The sequence below is a fragment of the Thalassophryne amazonica genome, chromosome 14 (assembly GCF_902500255.1).
Source record: "Thalassophryne amazonica chromosome 14, fThaAma1.1, whole genome shotgun sequence".
Lineage (NCBI taxonomy): Eukaryota > Metazoa > Chordata > Actinopteri > Batrachoidiformes > Batrachoididae > Thalassophryne > Thalassophryne amazonica.
Genome location: NC_047116.1, coordinates 30,604,939 through 30,628,608, shown reverse-complemented (window position 1 = coordinate 30,628,608; position 23,670 = coordinate 30,604,939). Strand labels below are relative to the sequence as shown.

The 23,670-nt window shown below is 41.8% G+C and overlaps 1 protein-coding gene across 4 annotated transcripts in view; it reads right to left on the bottom strand.

Annotated features, from left to right (window-relative positions):
- The window catches only part of stk39 (serine threonine kinase 39), a 105,132-nt gene that overhangs the window by 21,320 nt on the left and 60,142 nt on the right, over positions 1–23,670 (bottom strand). For all 4 annotated transcript variants that reach the window (XM_034187084.1, XM_034187083.1, XM_034187085.1 and 1 more), the window contains 3 exons: positions 4,022–4,074; positions 3,760–3,828; positions 2,423–2,487 (listed from right to left, as the gene is read on the bottom strand). In XM_034187084.1, the coding sequence (XP_034042975.1) occupies positions 2,423–2,487; positions 3,760–3,828; positions 4,022–4,074 (187 nt within the window). The remainder of the gene's footprint in view (positions 1–2,422; positions 2,488–3,759; positions 3,829–4,021; positions 4,075–23,670) is intronic.

Here is a 23,670-nt window from a genome sequence, read left to right as displayed (position 1 = left end):
CATACACTCCTTGTACATCTGGCATTCTGAAGGGCATCCAGCATAAAACGTGCGCCAAAATCAACATGTGGATCCATACAAGATCTATTCTGGCAACCCTAAGCAAAACATGGTGAAGCCAAAAGAATTTTATACCACTAAAATTAACTCACACTGCAGTTAATATTGGTAATTTAGAGTTCTAGAATGTACTTGTGTGATATGGGGCATCTTGTGGGAGTTTCAATTCAGTTTAACTTTCGAGTTAACTAAATCCTCCAGGGTGCAAAACAGGAGTCAAGTTTAAAACTCAGTCACCCCCTGAGCAAGCACAGTGCCACCAGCGCTAAAGGAAAACTCCCTCCCTTCTTTTGACTTCAGAAAGAAACCTGAAGCAGACCAGACTCAGTGGGGGTGCAATCTTTGGCCATGCTAACATAACTGAACAAGGAAATAAAACAAAACGCACAGTAAAGAATTCTCCAACATGCACAGATAGAAATGTTGCATCCATATACATATACTAGAACCTGTTGATCAGACTATCAATGGCTTAAAACATGAGATTAAGAGCAGAGCCCCAGTAAAATGGACTACAATTGGCGGGTCATTGTTTTGACCCTTAGTTTGTGTGTGTGTGTGTTTTTGTTTTGTTTGTTTGCTCATTTTTAAAGAACCACATGGTGGTCAACTAATGCATAGGCATGCTCTGGATCTCAAACAGCTCCCATGTAGACCTCCGCACATCTCTGTAGTGGATGGATAGTAAAAGCTGGAGAACATCCCAATTCAATGACTGATCTGACCTCAATGCAATCACTGATTTAGTCATTTCAATTGATTTTATGCAGCCTCTAATCTTCATCTGTTGGTTGTTTTTTCAACCATCTGTCACTGTGAACACTGAACTATATACGGTTGTTAACTGCAACATGTTTGTTACTGTATGTTCAGACAATTCTGTGTAGCGCTTTTGCTCTCTTCTGTTAGTATGACCATAGCAGATGGTCGCCCTGCCAAGTCTGATCTGCTTAAGCTTTCTCCCTGTAGTCAAAAAAATGCCTCTGGGAGTTTTCATTACTGCTGTCACCACTGATTGTGTGATCCCATGCTGCATAAATAAACTGAATTTAATTAAAATCAACAAATTTACCACCAAAAATAAATGTAAAGAAGCAACAAGCAGTAGATTTAAAGTGTCCTCTAACAAAACACCAAACTTGACAGTGAGTTGCTAAATAACCATTTTAAATTGGTGACTCTTAATTGGATCATTTTGTGTAAAGTTGTTAAAGTTGAAGTAATTTTTGAAGACATTTTTCATTATCTAAGTTTTTCGCAACAGATTTTCTTTTTCCTTTACAGTGCACAAGCACCAAAATAAATATGTTTCTCACTTTTCCTGCAGTCTGGGGAGGGTTTTGCTGAATTTATGACATTCAGCACATCATCTTGAAGTCAAACAGCTCAGTAAAATAATCATAATCCTTATTTTAGTGACAGTTTTCCCATCTCCCACTAATCTTTAGGATTCCCAGATGGTACTGGAGGCCATATTAAATTAAAGCTGATTAAGGTGCAGTCAGTCACCTCCAGGCCCTCAATGATTCACATCTGATCGCCGAGAGACTCATTCTCTGCTGATCAACACCTTAATGAAAACAGGTCATTTTTTTGTGAGCTTACACAGCCTATAATGACCTTTAGTTCACTTGAGTCATAAAGCTTCTCTGTTGCCACCCACATCATGAATTGTCTGGATAAAGTGTTATATATTGTTCCCTCAGTGATGGTAATTACTCTCACTCTGTGAGTTTTGTGACGCTGCAGTCGTAACTCTTCATATGGAGTGAAAAAGTTCAGGCAGAGAGAGGATTTCACTCCGCCTCCAGCAGAGCAGCACATGGAAGAGGAAGAACGTTGATATACATTATGCACAGAACATTGGCCAGCGCTGCCCTCAGTCTCACCCTGCACACAATCTGCTGAGGAGGTAAACCTGGCAGAAAGGTCACTTTGCAAAACAAGACACTCCACATACAGGTGGTGTTTTTCTAACTAAACAAAGGACAACAAAGTTCTGTTTTGGACAAATTCGATGCAGGTTATATTCCTTGTAGTAGGACTTAAATATAAATAAGTTAACTAATGAGTTTTAAAAGAAGCTTTATTTAAATCTTTTTTTCCAGCCACTTTTGTCCACAGGACAATGTAATGTATCAAGTCCCTTCACTTGTTTGCATTCAGAGTTATCACAGCAAATCTGAGGCGGATCTGCATGTTGAACTGGCACATGTTATACGCCAGATACCTTCCTGACACAACTACACATTACATGGAGAACTGTGGCAGGGGCGGGGTTTGAACCGGGAACCTTTCACACTGAAACCAAGCACACTAACCACCACCCCTGAAAAATGTTTAACAACAGATGAAAACTCACCAGTTTAAAGGTCAATACTTTGTAGGTCATTGGGTGGTCAACAATCTTCTGAAGGTTAGCAGCAACTGCAGCAGCAGCAGCGAAGAGAGCACACAACAACAACAAATAACTTCATCAGTTTCTTTATTACACTAAAGTATGAAAAACTGTCTGTGTGTGTGTGTGAGTGAGGTGATGATCTAGTGGTTAAGCGTTGGGCTTGCGACCAGAGGATCCTCAGTTCAAACCCCAGCCTAACCTGAAAATCACTAAGGACCCTTGGGCAAAGTCCTTAATACTCAAGTTGTCAACAAACCCCAAATCCCCAAGTTGCTCCTGGTGTGTAGTGAGCGCCTTGCATGGCAGCACCCTGACATCGTTGTGGGTATGCGTCATTGGCGGCTGCTGGTCTTTCTAAGAGGGGAAGCTCATTATCGGCTTACATCATAAAATTTGTAAATTTATTTATACATAAATTCTGCCCTCCGTTCCTTTTCTAGAGAATGGTCCATGACCCTATTGTATCAAGTAGGTGTCTTTTCCAGGGACTTGACCAGTGTCCTCTCAATGGCACATGGACTCACATGTTAATGGCTCTTTTCAAGCCTTTTATACGCCCGGTCAAAGTTAGACAGATCCCCAAAACCTACTTTTGACAAGACATCCCTGAGATGGTTTCACCAAGAGGGCAACAGTACATTTTTTTTGTCACAGCACCTCCAGTCAGCCACCTAATTTTGTCTTACTGAAAAGAAAGCTGAATAGACCTGTTACTTTTCCCTACTTTTTGCACCAAATCAATCTTAGGCATTGACATAGGTGTCGGGATGAACTCATCCCGTCTGCTGCTAATCAGTGAAATCACCTGGTGGAGTTGGTGGTCATTTCGTCTATCAGATTTAGATCAAATGTTACAAAGAGTTCCAAACTGACCCTAGAATTGCCCTGGCAAGGTTAGGCAGAGGTTAATCATTTGGATGAAGGTCAAGGTCACTGTGCCAAATGCCATATTGCTGTAGCCATTAGTGTCTTCTTGCCCACGGGTACCATTACAGAGAGACTTTAAATGACAGTCTTACAAAATGCACAGCAAAATATGAGGACATACTGCATATGTAAATGTAGAGACAAGAATAAGTTCTACAATTGCAGCATTTTCTACAATTAGGAAATTGCAGTGTGTAAAGTAAGATTCAAAATATCACAACAAACAAGAATTGTGGATGTGAAGAAAGAAAAAGTTTCCATCTCTGATAATAACCTGTTCTGAGAACAAAAGAGATACTCAAATTTCATGGGTTTGTGCAAGCATGTATTCAAGCTGTACAATTTAACAAAATATAGAGGTGTAACATTACCAATAAGAACATCGTGCCCGTTGACCAGACCGGCTGAGAACAATTCCTGGGAGACGCCATCAGCAGTGTCTTTTGAGGGAATAATATAACAAATATCAGCTCTGAAGCATTCCACTCAGCAGATAATTGTATCAGATGCTGAAATGAGCACTTCTACGTATCACAGATATTACCCATTACACACACAGTATGATTCACAGTACACGACGACGGCATCACAAACAGAAAAGGGCATTTTTATCTAATTAGGATGAGCACTTACCTCGCCCGGGGGTAAATTCAAACCGGATGTCATTTAGCTCCTTTCTAGAGTTCCTAAGGAGAAAAACAAGGAGGCCTTCACATCACATTTTGGGTTTGTTACAGCTTTCTGTTAACAGTTGTGGCTGCAGCCTTCGCACAACACCACACACAGGTGGTGCCACATGAAGAACACAAAGACAGGTGGAGAGGTGAACAAGAAAGTGGAGACAGGGTGGAGAAGAGAGACAGAAGTGATTTGTGATTGAAGGATATCTTTAAAGAGTTAAAGGGAACGTTCACAAGGTGCCAGTAATATCAGCTATGTTGTGTGGCTTGAAGGCAGTAGGAGGCGGAGCTGGAAGTGGCAGGGTTAAAGATGCTTGGATTTACCTTGAGAGTGATGAGCATGGACAGGAGTAGGAATGAACATATGACACTGCAAGTCAAACAGTTTGGAGACAAAGTGAAAGTGTTATGTGTCGACACGGGTTGAGGAGCGGACCTGCGTCAAACGGAACCCAGCGCTAAAAATAACCAGAAAGCGGTTCCAAAAAACAATGTATTTATTTCACCCGCTGGTGCACAACAAAGTGTAAAAACCAAAATGGCGTCCTTCTGGTGGAGTGAAGGCTGGCACGCTCTCCAGCGCCCAAAAGGATCAAAGCCCGGCGCTTCTGGACCCACTACCACCGCCAAACACCCCCCAGGTGGACACGACAAACCGACTCTCTGCGAAGCATAGAAGAGGTGAGGCAAGTCAGCAGTTACAACTAATATCCTTCAAAAGACACACACTATCAGCAACACATTCAGGTCTGTATTTTTAACTTTATGCAAATGAGCAGCTTCTCACAACAGGTGGAGGATCACTCGTCCGCACGCCACAGCAGTGAGAAGCAAGCTGCACAATTCTCATCTCAAATTCAAGTATACTGCGTAACAAAATACCAAGTTACTATCAACAATTAGTCAAACACTTAATCACCTTTGATGTGTGCTGACAGCATGTGTTCCTCACCTTTCCTTGCTTCACGGGCTCGATGTGTCAAACCCAGGCGCGGTCCTCAGCGTCTCACAAACGAACATCACAAGGTCGAGTTCCCAGCAGTTCTGCTTGAATCACACATGACTTAAATGCAGAACGCCATCCAATTATCTGCTTCAGCTGAAAGTCTTTAAGGTTGCATGTGAGCACCATTCACAGGTGCTGCACATGATGTTGATGAGGGTGAAGGACTCTTCAGCCAGCACCTTCTCCACAGACAAATCAGTTCTCATGCCACCTGGAGAGCAAAGAAAAGAAAAGAACACCAAAATATCCAGCCACACCCCCCAACACACAACAGAAAGAGGTGAAACTGATGGTTTGGACCCGCAAAGACGAGGGACGTGGGTTATACAGGGAGAAGAATGCTGAGGATGGAGCCACACGGCAGGAGGACAGGAGGAAGGCCAAGGAGGAGGTTTATGGATGGGGTGAGGGAGGCGATGCAGGCATACATTACTCTGGAGACCCCTAGCGGCAATCCTCCCTCCCCCCAAAAAAGCAATCAAACAAATCTTATTTGAGTGTGCTTTACTTTAATGCTTTCAGTTCCTAACTTTTCGGTTGTATTTTCCCCCTTATGTGAAGGTTGATGAATTTCCTTTTGTATTTGAGTATAATTTTTGACAGGGGTGGTGGACAAGCGGTTAGTGCACTTGTTTATGGTGCAGAAGATTCCCGGATCAAACCCTCCCCTGCCCATTGTCGATGTAGTGTGGAGTTGCATCAGGAAAGACATCCAGTGGAAAACTTGTGTCAAATCAACATATAGATTTGCTGTGGTGAGCCTGAGTGAAAACAAGGGAGACACTGAAAGGACTTACTATTTGAGTATAATTTACCTTATTGCTTTCAATTTCTCACTTTTCTGTTTTATTTTGTAATCTTTTTCCCCTTATGTGAAGCACAATGAATTGCTTTTGTGTCTGAAATGTGCTACAGTTTATGAATAAATTTGCCTTGCTTCATCTAAAATCATCCTCCTTCGGAGATAACCCACAGCAGGTGTTCATGTGAGGACAATTTGGGATTAGTCACATACAGAAGGATGAAGTGTGAGAATTAGTGTACCATTTAAAATACCACTCAGTATGTATAATGCATTTTTGAAGTTCAGTGGCACTAAAATGACTATTACTGTCTCCAACCTTGTTTCGTTTAATCTTTGATACAATGTGAGCCAAGTTTGCTGAAGTGAGATGGACAATGGCAGGATTATGAATATTTACAAATATAAGAATGAGGCAATGCAATTGTGAAGTGGACAGGATTATATTCCTACTTAAAAGTATTAAAAGGCTACAAAAACTACAATACAAAAGCCCTTCTGTCAGTGAAGCATGGTGGTGCAAGCATCATGATATGGGCATGTTTCTCCTACTATGGTGTTGGGCCTATATATCGCGTACCAGGTATCATGGATCAGTTTGGATATGTCAAAATACTTGAAGAGGTCATGTTGCCTTATGCTGAAGAGGACATGCCCTTGAAATGGGTGTTTCAACAAGACGATGATCCCAAGCACACTAGTAAACAAGCAAAATCTTGGTTCCAAACCAACAAAATTAATGCCTCGCAGATGTGAAGACATCACGAAAAACTGTGATTATACAACTAAATACTAGTTTAGTGATTCACAGGATTGCTAAAAAAGCAGTTTGAACATAATAGTTTTGAGTTTGTAGCGTCAACAGCAGATGCTACTATTATTGTGAACACCCCCTTTTCTACTTTTTTTACTAATAGACCAATTTCACCTGGATTAATCTTTTTAGTCACATAGCACTACTATTATTCTGAACATTACTGTAAGTTACTGTAATATCACTCCACTCTGGTCATCACCATAGCAACGCACAAATCAGTTGGCGCAGATCAGCTGTGTTTTGACAGGTGAGTGACAGAAACGCAATAAAACATGGATTTCCAAGTGAATTTGAATATTTTTGGCCAAAATAAAACGTTTGAGGAATGGGAAGAGGAGGAGAGCAAACGAGAAGAACAGCAAAAGCAATGGCATAAAGATTTAACATCGGACGAACTGGACAAGATTGAAGACAGGAAAGAAGAAGAGAACGGTTGCCAAGGATGAAAATATCTTGAGACTGGCATAAAATAGTCCCAAAAACTTACGCATTTTTATCAAGTTCTGTTAACTTAAATAAATATTTGTGTGTTAGCTCACTGTGTAGGACCATGTTATAAGCAGATTAAACAACTGAAGCTGTGCATTATACGGTTTGAATGCACGACGCGGAGTCTAAAACACACACGCACACCTTGCAGTAATGTTACTGTATTTTCCACTGCATCAAGACAACTTAAAAATAGTGTTATCAATGATATGCTTTTGTATTCTTCAAATTTTCATTTAAAAAAAACTTTTTTTTTTTTTTTTTTTAGCATTTTTCCCTCAGCAGTATAGAAAACAGAATAGTCATAAAGGCCCAGTCACACAATAACAGCTGAACGAAGCCTACCAATACCCATCCATAATTTTTCCTGGGTATTGGTACAGAGTTTGAAATGCTAGTAATATGACAACTCTAGTACATACAGTCCTATTAAAAAAAGCAACAGACCTATTCCTTCTGGGTTTTTGGTTTTGTTTTGTTTTTTTGTTGTTTTTTTGTCCAAAAAGATCTCCTATACAAACATTTTTATCAAGGTCACAATCAGCTCAAACAACATGGAGCCAATATGGGTTAAATAAGGTTTGCATGTTAGTTGAGGATAAAGCAGTTCCATTTTGGACAGAACTGATGAACTGTCAAGGGCATACAGAACCATGTATTGTGGTGTCACTGAATCACAAAGCATTAATTTGAATGAATTAGTGTCAAACATGTAATATGCAGGTGTTGTACCCTTATACTGTAGTGTTCAGTTTAGTTTGAATATCTGAAACTGTTATAAATTAGATATACATTGAAGCTGAACAAATCAAGAGAAAATTCTTTGTCACAGCTCTGTAAGCTTATTCTGAATTTTATGTCATGCGGACATAACTGATTAACTCGGTCAAAACAGGTCTGTGGAGAATCCACCACACACACACACACACACACACACACACTGCTCCTACTTTATCAGCAGAACACACACATGAATGCACATAAGGAATAAGCCATTCAGCCAATTAATTTTATAGACTGGTAATTAAAGATAGCGCCCAGTTTCTGAACATAAAGTAATTTAATGTGACTATGTCACATGTTCCAAACATGCTTCTTTATAAAAGGTGTGTCAACGCTGTATCACTGTGTTGTATGACACTTACATACTGACAATCCACACATGAAGTCAACACACCTATTTTGCAAGAATTACACTGGTCAAAACAATTTATCTTGCATGGAGTTTTTCAACAGATTTTGGGCAATTTGGGGCACTGAATCCAAATCTGGTGTTAGTGCCAATCACATTATGTTTTTGAAATGTGACAACATATCAAGCGTTGAAGCAGTCTCGCACACCCCTTCTGCACCATAAATGATATTACAGCTCTTGTTCACATTTTGCGAACCTGGTTTAAAAACTATGCTTTTGAAGCTGCTTTTGTGCATGATTAGTGGTGCTAAACTCATGAGTGAATGAGCAAATTTGTGTAATCCATCAATACGGAACATGCAGATTGCAAGAAAAATGATAGAATAGAGGAAATCCGAGCTCAGATTCGGACTAAGCGCCCCAAAATTACCCTACATCAAAGTCAATTCAAGAATTTTTGTTTGCTGTTGTTGACCAGTGTTATCTGGTGTTCATATAACATTTAATTAGCAGTTCAATCAAATTAAGTTTATTGTGAAAGTCAAAACGGCAATGACCCAGATGTTCTTCCCAGCCACATTCCAGTTACTCCTGGGGTATTCCCAGGATAGATGGGATATACAGTAGGATTTCTTCCTCCTACTATGCTTTAAATCACAATTCAAGCTTGCTCTCAAATTCATATTTAAAAACCAGGACATGGATTGCTTTTCCATCTCTGACCATGGACTGGGTCATGGTGGCAGAAGTCTAAGTAAAGCGACCAGAATGTTCCTCTTCCCAGCGACATTCCAGCTACTCCTGGGGGGGTTCTCAGAATAGATGGGATATCCAGCATGATCCCTAGGTATAATCCCAGGCGGATGTGCCAATTTAATAGCTCAGATTTCCTTAGATATTTTTACCTATGTGGCTTTGCGAGAACTCACTCTTCTTTAGTTCTTCAAATCTTACCACCATGTGGAGTAGACTTAAGTAGAGAGAGTAGAATAGTGGAGTAGAGCTGAGCTTTTATCTAATGGACATGTTTCTTTCCTTTATAACCTTTTCTTTTCATCATCTGAACCAGTCATTAATAAAGTATGAGCCAGCTGGGAGGGTGAACAGATTTCTCTGTTGGCTGACTTCTGGAAGACAGTCTTGCATGCCGTCAATTCCTGCTCCAGCTGTGCCAGACTTAACCAAATACGAGGGCTGTCAATAAAGTAACGGTCCTTTTTATTTTTTTCAAAAACTATATGGATTTCATTCATATGTTTTTACGTCAGACATGCCTGAACCCTCGTGCGCATGCGTGAGTTTTTCCACGCCTGTCGGTGACGTCATTCGCCTGTGAGCACTCCTTGTGGGAGGAGTCGTCCAGCCCCTCGTCGGAATTCCTTTGTCTGAGAAGTTGCTGAGAGACTGGCGCTTTGTTTGATCAAAATTTTTTCTAAACCTGTGAGACACATCGAAGTGGACACGGTTCGAAAAATTAAGCTGGTTTTCAGTGAAAATTTTAACGGCTGATGAGAGATTTTGAGGTGAGACTGTCGCTTTAAGGACTTCCCACGGTGCGAGACGTCGCTCAGCGCTCTCAGCCGTCATCGTCAGCCTGTTTCAAGCTGAAATCCTCCACATTTCAGGCTCTATTGATCCAGGACGTCGTGAGAGAACAGAGAAGTTTCAGAAGAAGTCAGTTTCAGCATTTTATCCGGATATTCCACTGTTAAAGGAGATTTTTTTAATGAAAGACGTGCGGACGGGTCCGCGCGTCGGGACGCAGCCGACGCGGTGCGGCGGCACAGGAAAAACACCTCCGTGTTGATAACCATTTGTAAAATCCAGGCGGCTTTTGATGGCTTTCAGTGGAGTGAGTATATGAGAAATTGTTTAACAGGCAGGACATGTTCCAACTTGTCCTTAAGGCTTTCAACAGAGGTGTTTTTCCTGTGGCGGAGCGTCGCGGCGGCTGCGTCCCGACGCGCGGACCCGTCCGCACGTCTTTCATTAAAAAAATCTCCTTTAACAGTGGAATATCCGGATAAAATGCTGAAACCGACTTCTTCTGAAACTTCTCTGTTCTCTCACGACGTCCTGGATCAGTAGAACCTGAAATGTGGAGGTTTTCAGCTTGAACAGGCTGATGACGCCGCCTGAGAGCGCTGAGCGACGTCTCGCACCGTGGGAAGTCCTTAAAGCGACAGAATCACCTCAAAATCTCTCATCAGCTGTTAAAATTTTCACTGAAAACCAGCTTAATTTTTCGAACCGTGTCCACTTCGATGTGTCTCACAGGTTTAGAAAAAATTTTGATCAAACAAAGCGCCAGTCTCTCAGCAACTTCTCAGACAAAGGAATTCCGACGAGGGGCTGGACGACTCCTCCCACAAGGAGTGCTCACAGGCGAATGACGTCACCGACAGGCGTGGAAAAACTCACGCATGCGCACGAGGGTTCAAGCATGTCTGACGTAAAAACATATGAATGAAATCCATATAGTTTTTGAAAAAAATAAAAAGGACCGTAACTTTATTGACAGCCCTCGTACAATTCAAAGAAATACAGGGGCCTTACAATTCACTACAGTAAGGCCAGACGTGCTACGTTTTATCCAGGCAAACTGGATGAGGGATGTTCGAGATCACACCTGGGCATTTTATGGCCTGTGTGCCGTATCCGGCCCTTTGGCTGACTCGGACCAGCCCGCGAATACCTGGAAATTAAAGAATAAAATATTTACTATTCAATCAAGTTAGTGTTGCAGATGACCGTCCACCTCCCAAGCCGTTTGTGGCTGCGTGTATGTGAGCCTGGCATGGAGCAATTGCCCCACACCACACAGCCTGGTACTGCGCCATTATGTAATGCATTCCACACACCCGCACAGCCTGGCATGGTGCCATCGCGTAATGCATGCCACACAGCCTGGCACAGCGCCATCACGTTCGCCACACAACCTGGCACAGTGCTATCACGTAATGCATGCCACACAGCCTGGCACGGCACCTTCGCGTAATAGCAGAGCTTGACATGGAGCAATCAACCCCATGCCACTCAGCCTGGCACTGCGCGTTCATGTGATCCATGGGAATTATCCATGGGGACAGCGACGGAGATGGTGGATGGAGCCATGGATTCAGCGCCGGACCACCTTTTCCAGACGATTTGTGACTTTTTGACTTTTTCTCCTTCGTTCAGCTGTTATCGTGTGACTGGGCCTTTATGACTGAACTAAAACCGCATTGCTTTTATTTTGAAGCCTGTTGTTTTTTTTTTATATTTGTTCTCAGAAATGATTAAACCAATTAATGTGTACCGCTCCTCAAAAATGTCCGCTCATGCCAAAAAGAGAAAGGCAGATGCTGAATGCCGAATTTTAATGAATTTTAATAAATCCAGGTACAGGTCCTCTCTCACTGATGATCATCTGTTGGCTGAGCTTCGCATCTGCACCTCAGACATTCAGCCTGACTTTGATACACTTGCTAAAGATCAACAGAGACTAGATTTCTCTCACTGAACAAGGAAAAAAAGAACTGAGAAACACTAAAATGTGGAAAGTGGTAGGAAATGCAAATGTAGTCATGCAAAGACATGATAAGAACTAGTGCACTGGGACACTTCTCTTTTTTCTGCACAGTTCAGTGACAATGATCTGTGTCTTTAATATCTGGTTTATAATGACGATTGATGTGATATCTTTAGAAAGCTAAGAACCTCATTGGTCCAACAGTAACTTTGTTTCAACAGTACAGTAGTGTTCAGAATAATAGTAGTGATATGTGACTAAAAAGATTAATCCAGGTTTTGAGTATATTTCTTATTGTTACATGGGAAACAAGGTATCAGTAGATTCAGTAGATTCTCACAAATCCAACAAGACCAAGCATTCATGATATGCACACTCTTAAGGCTATGAAATTGGGCTATTAGTAAAAAAAAAAAAAAAAGTCGAAAAGGGGGTGTTCACAATAATAGTAGCATCTGCTGTTGACTACAAACTGTTTTTTTTAGCAATCCTGTGAATTACTAAACTAGTATTTAGTTGTATAACCACAGTTTTTCATGATTTCTTCACATCTGCGAGGCATTAATTTTGTTGGTTTGGAACCAAGATTTTGCTGGTTTACTAGTGTGCTTGGGGTCACTGTCTTGTTGAAACACCCATTTCAAGGGCATGTCCTCTTCAGCATAAGGCAACATGACCTCTTCAAGTATTCTGACATATCCAAACTGATCCATGATACCTGGTATGCAATATATAGGCCCAACACCATAGTAGAAGAAACATGCCCATATCATGACACTTGCACCACCATCCTTCACTGTCTTCACTGTGAACTGTGGCTTGAATTCAGAGTTTAGGGGTCGTCTCACAAACTGTCTGCGGCCCTTGGACACAAAAAGAACAATTTTACTCTCATCAGTCCATAAAATATTCCTCCATTTCTCTTTAGGCCAGTTGATGTGTTCTTTGGCAAATTGTAACCTCTTCTGCACATGTCTTTTATTTAACAGAGGGACTTTGCGGGGATTCTTGCAAATAAATTAGCTTAACACAGGCGTCTTCTAACTGTCACAGCACTTACAGGTAACTCCAGACTGTCTTTGAACATCCTGGAGCTGATCAATGGGTGAGCCTTTGCCATTCTGGTTATTCTTCTATCCATTTTGATGGCTGTTTTCCATTTTCTTCCACGTGTCTCTTTTTTTTTGTCCATTTTAAAGCATTGGAGATAATTTTTTGCACCTGCGTATAAGTGTTCCCCTCTCCAATCAACTTTTTAATCAAACTACGCTGTTCTTCTGAACAATGTCTTGAACGTCCCCTTTTCTCAGGCTTTCAAAGAGAAAAGCATGTTCAACAGGTGCTGGCTTCATCCTTAAATCGGGGACACCTGATTCACACCTGTTTGTTCCACAAAATTGACGAACTCACTGACTGAATGCCACACTACTATTATTGTGAACATCCCCTTTTCTACTTTTTTTTTTACTAATAGCCCAATTTTATAGCCTTAAGAGTGTGCATATCATGAATGCTTGGTCTTGTTGGATTTGTGAGAATCTACTGAATCTACTGGTACCTTGTTTCCCATGTAACAATAAGAAATATACTCAAAACCTGGATTAATCTTTTTAGTCACACAGCACTACTATTATTCTGAACACTATTGTATATGAAAGTCAAAATGAGTTTTGGGGTCAATGTAACTCAAAATGATCACAAATGAGTCAGAAATGTTTCACATTTTGTTCACTATTGTCTTGGAAAATTTGATTGAATAAGTTACATTTTTGTAAGGTAACCTCGTTTTTTCATTGCCTAATCAAAACATCTAGTTTGTCAAAACAATGTGATTTACTGCTTTTTATATAGGAATAAAATTATTATTGTGCAGACTTGCATTTACCCTTTTGGCCCAGCCCTCCACAATATTTTCTGTTTTTCATTTGGCCCTTTTGCAAAAAAAATAGTCGCCCACCCCTGTTCTAGATGCTCTAGGACCCCAGGGGACCTGACCCATATGTTTTGGTTGCACCCAAAATAGTCCAACTATTGGCATACCTTTTTTGATCCAATCTTAAAAATTTTAGACTTGAAAAACTATCCATGTGTTCATTGTGATCAGTCAGCTGGTGAGGCTAATGTCACGTCCGCCACCTAAGTTATTGTCCACATGACACGGTGTCCTTCGGAGCACCAAGAGGCCAGAGACAGCTAGATGCACGGACCCTCCGTGTGGCTGGCTGATGTGTTCATGATGCAAGCACATGGATGCCTTACGTCCGTGCAGCAGAGCTGTTCTACATAGGTGGTCCGCAGCAGCTGTGAACTTTGGTGGCCTGACCTTTCATCTCATTCATGTATTTTCATTAATTCCTTGTTTATTTCCATGGGCATGGCTCATGAACAAAAAGGAACACAAGAACGATAATTCTTGTATTCTCTACTCTTTATGACAGGAATTAAATATTTTAACAGACAAAAAGAAATCCATTTCTTTCCTCAATTCTAACACAGATGCTGTCTCAGCATCAAGTCATCAAGCATCATTTAAACATCATTACCAGTAACATGATTGTCTTACATTTCAAGAGTACATTCATTGTTCTTATAATGTTCTATGGTCTCTCATTATTTTGTTCTCACAGATCTTCAATTTATGAACATTTGTACAACATTTAACTGCTTCCACTGCTGTGAGTGCACAATGTGGTATCACACCTCTCACCATGGTCACACTGTGTTCGTGTGCATGCACACGATCAAGCACCAAACCATTGCCATGGGATCGTATGTCATCCATACACAGCTGTCTGACTGTCTGTCCGTCCCGACTGTGGCTGGAATTTCTGGGGTTTCACCCATTCACCCTGATTTGCCTAATGTCATGTTATGTGTGAAGGGGCCTTAAGCAGTATGCCTTCAAATTAACTTCCTTGAAAGGTTAAAGGATGTTTCACAACACATGAACTGCAATAAAATAAAGAAGACAATACTCATGGCTCACGTTGGATCACATCTCTTGTGTTTATTTTTTTGCTCTCTTGGTTACTGGTTTTCTAATGTTATCTTTGCCTAATAATGAATTTACTTTACCGATTTTGTGCTTGTGCTTTTATTCTGACACATTTACTCCTTGTGTTTGTTGGTTTTACTTCCTGCCTCATAAGCACTCAGGCTTCTGTTTACTTGTGCACACTCACTTCTCCTTAACCAAGTCATGCAGGATAATGCCATCCACAGCCTTCACTTCAGTGCCAGATTGTCTCAATTCCATGCCTGCTCTCTCACGTTAATTTCCTGCATTTGCTCTCCAGATGCAAACGCATGCCGCCTCCTTGTGTTCTTCAGGCTTAGCCTGCCTCCCTACCAGACTTCCTATGTAGTATGCTTGCCCTCTGTGTTTTGAGCCTCTGACTGTGTTCCTGGTTAACCAGTTTGCTCATTCCCTCATGGGCACCGTTATTTCCTCTGTTAACCCATTTGCTTGTTTCCACATGGAGACATTTGTTGAATGGACTTATTCTCTGGTGCGTTCTAAACACTATTATCACCACAGCTGAGATTAAAGACTTCCCTTTTTACATCTGATTGGTTGTTTGCTCTGGGGTTTCCAGTTGTGCTTACTGCATTACAAATGCTTTCTTGCCATACTCACTTTTCATGCATGATAAGTGACAACTTCAGTTTGTTTTTGCACTGCAAAGAGCAATTTGGTCACGTGATCATCATCTGTGTTTACATCCCCCGAGAGCGGACGCAGCCACTGCCTATGAGAAAATTCACACTGTCACAGCCAAAGACAAAGCACCCTGAGGCACTGATGATCGTTTCTGGGGATTTTAACCATGCAACTTTGGACTCCACTTTGGCTGCTTTTTACCAGGTTGTGGACTGTCCAACAAGAAACAACAGAACAACTGACTTACTGCATGTTAATGTGAGGGATGCATACAAAGTCACACCCCTCCCCCTCTAGGGAAGTCTGACCACAACCTGGTCCACCTATAGCCACAGTACACCTCCGTGGCCCAAAGGCAGCTGGTAACCACTTGTTCTGTCAGGAGGTGGTCCCCTGAAATGGAAAGTGCCCTGGCAGACTGCTACAACACCACAGTCTTGGATGAGATGATAAACCCGCATGGCGAGGACATAGAGGAGCTGACACACTGTCTGACAGATTATCTTAACTTCTGTGCAGATGTGGTCTGCTCAACCAAGACTGTCCACAATTACCCCAATAACAAACCGTGGGTAATGTGGGAAGTCAAAGCTGTCCTCAACAGGAAGAAGGCCGCCTTCAGAAGCAGAGGCATGGAGGCAATGAAGGCAGCACAGTGGGAGGTGAAACACTGTGTGAGACAAGAAAAAGACAGCTACAGGAGAAAGATGGAACAGAAGCTGAAAGAAAACAACATAAAGGAGGTCTGGGAAGGCGTGAAAACCATCACAGGCCATATTACAAATACTAAAGTCACAAGGGGGACAATGGAGAGGGCAAACAAACTTAACAACTTCTTCAACCGGTTCAACCAGTACGTGCCCCCCCCCCCACCCTCTCCCTCACTGCAGCCATCTCTCCTTCTTCCCTCAGCACACCAGATATCACAGCAACAGCCCCCTCCTCCTCCTCCCCCTCCTTAACACAACCTCCTCCATACATCACTGAGGACAAGGTCATAGGACAGCTGAGGAAGCTTCATCCCAGGAAAGTGGCAGGAGAGGACAAGGTGTGTTCAGACTACTGCAGACCTGCGCGACTGAAGTGGGAGAACTGCTACAACATATCTTGAACCTTAACCTGCAGCTAGGGAGAGTGCCAACCCTCTGGAAGACATCATGCATCGTTCCAGTTCCTAAGAAAAACCGGCCCAGTGAGCTGAATGACTTCCAACCAGTGGCACTCACTCCATACCTGATGAAGACATTGGAACGGCTCTTCCTCGGCTTCCTCAAATCCCAGGTACAACGCCCAGGACTGTCTGCAGTTTGCATATCGGGCAGATGCTGGTGTGGAGGATGCCATCCTCCACCTGCTACACAGAGTCCACTCACACCTGGATAAGGGAAGCAGCACAGTGAGGATTCTCTTCCTCAACTTCTCGAGTGCCATTAACACCATCCAGCCCCTTGTGCTTAAGGACAAACTGAACAGGATGCAAGTGGACCCCTGTTTGGTCACTTGGATCTCCAGCTACCTCAACGACAGGCCACAATATGTCAGGCTGAGGGACACCATGTCTGACACTGATCAGCAGCACCGGAGCACCCCAGGGCACAGTGCTGGCCCCTCTTTTGTTCACCCTGTACACCTCAGACTTCTGCTACAATTCTGAGCAGTGTCAAATCCACAAGTTTGCAGATAACATAACCATTGTTGGATGCATCAGGGATGACAGAGGAGTAAAGGAGCCTAGTGAAGGACTTTGCTGCCTGGTGCCAACTAGGGATGGACGATATATCGGTGCCACTGATATTATCGGCCGATATATGTCATTTTAAAAATATTGGTATCGGTCCGATGAGTAAAAATGTTCGCCGATGTTTTGTCTTGTTTGTGGCAGCACATGATTCCAATGTTCTGTGATTCAAAACAGTCCTTGAATGCAACTGAAGAGACGCCCCCTTTCGCACATGCGCAGTCGACGTTCAGGCAGGTCAATGGGTAGCCAACATGTCTGCAATCTGGACTTATTTTACTGTGTCCGAAGACAACAACCGCAAAGCAATATGCAATTCGTGCAAATGTGAAGTCTTGTGAGGTGAAGTGAGCGCCAGGTCTTTTAATACCACAAATTTGATGACGCATTTGAAAAACAATCATTCAATGGTGTACAATGAATACAAGGAACAAGCTAATAGTAGTAAGAGCACTGCAACGTTTTCCAACTAAGACTCGCTGCTGTTTCCTGCAGTACATTGCAACAAAACCTGACAAGTTTGGCATAAAGTTCTGGGTGGCATGTGACCTGAAATCCAAGTATATATCCAACATCATCCCATATCTTGGCAAGACCCCAGTCAGCCTACAGGGGAGAGACTATCAGAAAATGTGGTGATGAAGCTTATGAAACCATTTATGGGGAAAGGAAGAACCGTTACCACAGACAATTTTTTTACTTCATTGTCACTAGCACAACAACTGCTCAGCCGGAAGACCACCCTCCTTGGCACAGTAAATAAGATTCGCCATGAGCTTCTAGGCTCTGCCAAAAAGACTTTGGACCATGAGGAATTCAGCACACAGGTGTTTTCAACCTCTGGTGCCACACTGACTGTTTATGCGCCCAAATGGAGAGATGGACTGCATTTAAAAAAAAAAAAATGACATCTTTAAATGTTGCTGTGAATCTGTGAATTGAAAACCCACACTTTAAAGGGACCAGGTGTGGGAGGTCTGGAGGTTTGGACCAAACCCATGCCTAAACGTGCACCAACATGACGTTATCATGGCGCTATCACAGCACTACATGGCTTAGTGTGACTGATGCGAGCCATTCGAGGCTCTAATGACAGGTCGGTCGTGGCTCACTAGAGACTGCTACATGGCACATGCGGGGTACAGAGGCACAAAGAGGCACCTTCATAGCGGATACGTGATAGATGAAAACGTGGGTCATTCTTCAAATAATCGCTGACACACCCATGCGTGGCTCATTATTCATCCTTCATTACTCGGTGGGACCCAGGCTTTATCCAGTAACATTCACAGGAAAACTAGTCGAGCAATCCTGTTACTCACACACTCTGTTTGAGCACATGAGATTGTATGAGAGGCTCTCCGTGTGCTCACTTTCACTTTCGCTGTGCGTAATGGCGCAGGGCACATTGGAGCAGCCAGGGGGTTATTCAAACAGGCCAACTAGTAACACATCACTCCTAAAAACAATCTTTGGTGTGTCACGTGAGGTGAATCGGCCCTACGATTACATTTTGGAAAACCATGTGACAGTGAACCAATTCTGATTGGACACACATTGCGCACGTCATCACACAGCTTCTATGAGGAGTAGAAAGATGGTGGATGGTGGCTCAAAAGTCCACGGAGTTAAGTTTTCAGCAAAAAAAAAAAAAAGAGTAAGTTTCTATCTCATATCATTAAAAAGTTATTTATGATTTAGTAAAGCCTGGTCTCAGCTGTCGTATATGACGGCGTCGGCCCCAGAGGGTTAAATAAGTTTACAGACTGTCAGATAAGCTTTGTAATTGTCATGTAATGCACACTTTAGTTCATACCCAAGATGAGGGTGAATGTTAACTTTGACCAGCATCAATAGCGAATGTCTCTTTTCAGCTGCATCACTCATTGTTGATGAAAAAAGAAATCGCATTCATTGTGAAAAAACAGAAATGCTTCTCTTAGTAAAAAAAAAAAAAAAAAAAAAAAAATATGGACTTGGTTTTCGGCCATTTAACAAATGATTGTTTCAATGAGTTAAGTTATTATTGCTTCAGTGAGTTAAGTTTGAACTGAAATTCAAAGCTTGGTACCAAATCCTATTAAATAAGTTTACAGACTGTCAGATAAGCTTTGTCACTGTCATGTAATGCATACTTTAGTTCATACCCAAGATGAGGGTGAATGTTAACTTTGACCAATGCTTATTATTATAGGTAAAGAGGCTTTGTTACTATTACATCCTTGCCTACATGTTTAATGGGCAGTGCAATGTTATTGTACAATTTAAAGGGGAATGTGCACATTCAATAAAAAACAAAAATGATTTTTTTTTTTACTAGTGTGACTATTAAAATCTGAAATTTTCTATTAATTTTCATATCAGCAAATATCGGATATCGGCCACAACAGCAATACAAATATCAGATATCGGTATCGGCAGGAAAATTTCATATCGGACCATCTTAGTGCCAACACAATCAATCTACAGCTCAACACCTCAAAGGCAAAGAATTTGAATTTGGGAAGTCCAGACCAAGACCGTGACCAGTTCTGATCGAGGGAGTTGAGGTGGAGGTTGTGGATTCCTACAAGTACCTCGGGCTGTGGCTGGACAGCAAACTGGACTGGACAACCCACACCAACCAACTGTACAGAAAGGTACAGAGCAGGCTGTACTTTGGCTGCGGTCATTTAACATCTGCAGGAAACTCCTGTGGATGTTCTACCAGTCCGTGGTAGCCAGGGTCCTCTTTTACACCATGGTGTGCTGGGGGGGTAGCACATCCAAGAAAGACATATCCAGGCTGAACAAACTGATTAGGTGGGCTGGCTCTGTGATTTGCATGAAGCTGGGCTCTCTGGTGGCAGTGGCAGAGAACACTGGACAAACTGCTGGACATTATGGACGATGTCAGTCACCCTCTGCACAACCAGAGGAGCTTCTTCACCAACAGACTGCTCCTTCCCAAGTGCAGGACCAAGAGACTGAAAAACCCCTTTGTTCCTCAGGCTATACAACTCCTTACTCAGGTGGAGGAGGAGTAAGAGGAAGACAGAGGACGGGAACGAGAGGAATAGTAGTAGCCAGTAAACCAGAGCGAGCAGTATTTTTGGTATTTATATTTGCAAATTGTTTTTTACTTGCAATTTTGACACTGTGTGCTTCTTACCCTGTGTGCTACTACTGCTGGAACCTGTTTCCCAGAGGAAGTCTTCCCAAGGGATTAATAAAATTCTATCTAATCTAATCTAATCTAAAGCCTGAGGATGTGATCTCTATATCAGGCAGTGCCTCTGGCAAAAATTTATATTCTTGTTCCCCAACAACTGATAACGTGGCAGCAAGAGATATCTTCCAAGCATTCCCTCAAAAACGTTTAAAGAAGATACCAAAGCATCAGCTTCTAATCTCTGTGTAGTGTGTACAATAGAAGTTGTCAGGAAACTACTGGTCTACTTGTGGAAATAAATCTGCATCTACAATTTTTGGCTACTTACACATCAATGACATTCCAACAACAATGTGCCATTCTCAACTTCCTCTTAAACTGCTGACAGCAATATTCCCAGTAGACCTCAGTGTCTTTGTAAAACAATGAAATGAGCTTCAAACAAAATGTTGACATAAAAAAAAAAAATCCAATCAGCTCTCATTCCTCAAGCGGTGCTCCTGAGGGGAACATATTACCATAAAACCCATGTAATCAGCAGTAACTCAGTCATTATTTAAGATAGGAGACCAATTATGTTTATTTCGCTTGCTCAACAGCTTTTATTTACCCATTCATTTCTCAAAAACGATAAGCTTTTAAGGCCATAAACTATTATTTTGAATGAGTTATGAATAATAATAATACTACCACCAATTACATGAATACTAAGACTTGCAAGAAAAGCATGATTTGATGTTTTAGACATTTTAAATGGCTTATACAGTGCAAAAATCAATTAAACCTAATTCATGTAGTGACACATGAGTAGGGACAGAGGCCAAGTGGTTAGTGCACTTGGTTTCAGTGTGGAAGGTTCCCAGTTCAAACCCCACCCCTGCCACTTTTCTCCATGTAATATGGATGCGTCACAAAGGGCATCCAGCGTAAAACTTGTGCCAATTCAACATGCAGATCCACCTCAGATTTGCTGTGGTGACCCCAAGTGCAAAACAAGGGGGCAGCCAAAGGGGCTTACTTTAATGTAGTGAAACATGGTTAGGGTCACATGTTAAAATTTATCAAAAAGTATTCTAGTATTCCGATATATTTAACATTTCCTCCTCCTATGCTTTAATCACAATTCAATCTTGTTCCCACATTCATACTTAAATGTTTTGAAACAAGGTTCGGTCAGATTGGCACACAGAAATGATCACACAGACTGCACTTTGCTAGAACAAACAGGCGTATATTTATTCCCCACAAAAGCAGTTACATCAAACACAAGTGGTTGCAGCGCATAAAATATCTCTTTCTCTCTTACCGTGACGCCTTTAAGGTGGAGAGCCTAACACCTTCGGCAGAGTGCGCTTGTCAACCGGCTGGGCGTTCGTACGTAACCCGCAGCAGACTCTGTCGGAGCATGGCTCTGCCCCCTCTTTTCTAGTGTGTGCGCGAAGGGAGGGTGAGTGGCCATCTCAAGCTCCCAGGCGCACATAATTCCTTTAATCAACAGGCATCTGAAAGTTCCTCTTGCAAAAACATAATGACCCCAGCTTTGAACTGGGGCGCACATAATTAGGCATCTGAAAGTTATTTCCTCTTGCAAAAACATAATGACCCCAGCTTGCTTCACTCCCAGTTCAGAATGACCCCAGCATGCTTCACTCCCAGTTCAGAATGACCCCAGCATGCTTCACTCCCAGTCGTTAGTGGCTACAAAAACAAATTTAGTGTAATAATAACAAGTACATCATTACATCATTAGGGTTACTTTAAGACAGGGGCAAAACAACATAATCTTTTCTCCACACATTAAAAATCAGGGCATACATCCATTTTCCATCTCTGACCATGGAATAGGTCATGGTGGCAGAATCAGGGCATACATCCATTTTCCATCTCTGACCATGGAATAGGTCATGGTGGCAGCAGCCTAAGTAAGGTGGCCCGATGTTCTTCTTCCCAGCTACTCCTTGGGTGTTCCCAGGATAGATGAGATATACAGTACAATCCCTCTAGCATGTTCTGGGTCTAACCCTGTGGTATAATCTCCGGGGGATGTGCGAGGGAGACATCTTAAACAGATGCCTTCACAACATTAACTGGCTACCAAAGTCAGAGGACTTTACCCTAACCCTGAGGGTGAGTCCGACTACCCTGCAATGTTAAGTCTTTCTGGCAACTTATAGCTACAGTCTTTCAATCACTATCCAAAGTTCATGAGTGTTGGAACACAGAGTCAGAAGCAGCACCTGCAATTTCACTAATGATCTAGATCCAGATCCATCTCACCTTCCATTTTCCCTTTCACGCGTGCACAAGATGCCAAAACACATGAGACCCTATCTCAGGGGTATTTAACTTGTTCCAGAAAGGGCCGAGAGGGTGCAGGTTATCTTTGCAACCACCCACTCCACCAGCTGATTTCACTGATTAACTGATTCCATCTGCTCAAAGTGATGTTGATCAGTGAAATCACCTGGTGGAGTGGGTGGTTGCAAAGACAGCCTGCACCCTCTCGGCCCTTTCTGGAATGAGTTGAATACTCTATCTTGATGATCTATGATGCACAGTCAAATGTGCATAGCACAAGTGCATTTGTCATGACGTGTCCAATTCCACTTTACCATTTAGGTGCAGAGTGGTTGTATTTAGTCAATAAGGGGAGTTGCTTTGGACACAACATGACTTGAAAGAACCATAATGTCAGCCATCATTCTTTGTAAAAGCTAGGTTACTTATAGAAATAATGTGCACCTATGATTTTTGCTGATTTATGCTTCTATATTTCAACACCAGACGTTTGAATTCAGAGTCCCAACTTTGTGATAAATGTGTGAAAAAATATTTCATAATAAAAAAAAAATGTAGTTCTTAGTGTTTGTTGTTTTCTAAGGTAAAACTACCTGCTCTTTCAGATTTTAGCATTTAGAAATGTCTAAATATGACCTAAGTGCTAGTCTTTTGTGTTTTTCAAAAAAAAAAAAAAAAAGCTATATTTCCAAACTGCATACCAAATTAAACAGTGGGTTCTGTGCAATCCACTGATACCTTACAATAAGCAATATCTAACTCTAGTTAAGAAAAAGTCATATCTTTTTCAACCCATACCCCCTAAATTTAAAGACATGAAAAAATATATTGTGTTGCAAAAAAATATCTGACCCCTACAATTTTGAAGCTAGACTCCGAAAACCTTAACTGGTTTATATATATATATATATATATATATATATATATATATATATATATGTGTGTGTGTGTGTGTGTGTGTGTTACATGGATTTTACCGGCGGAATTGACTATA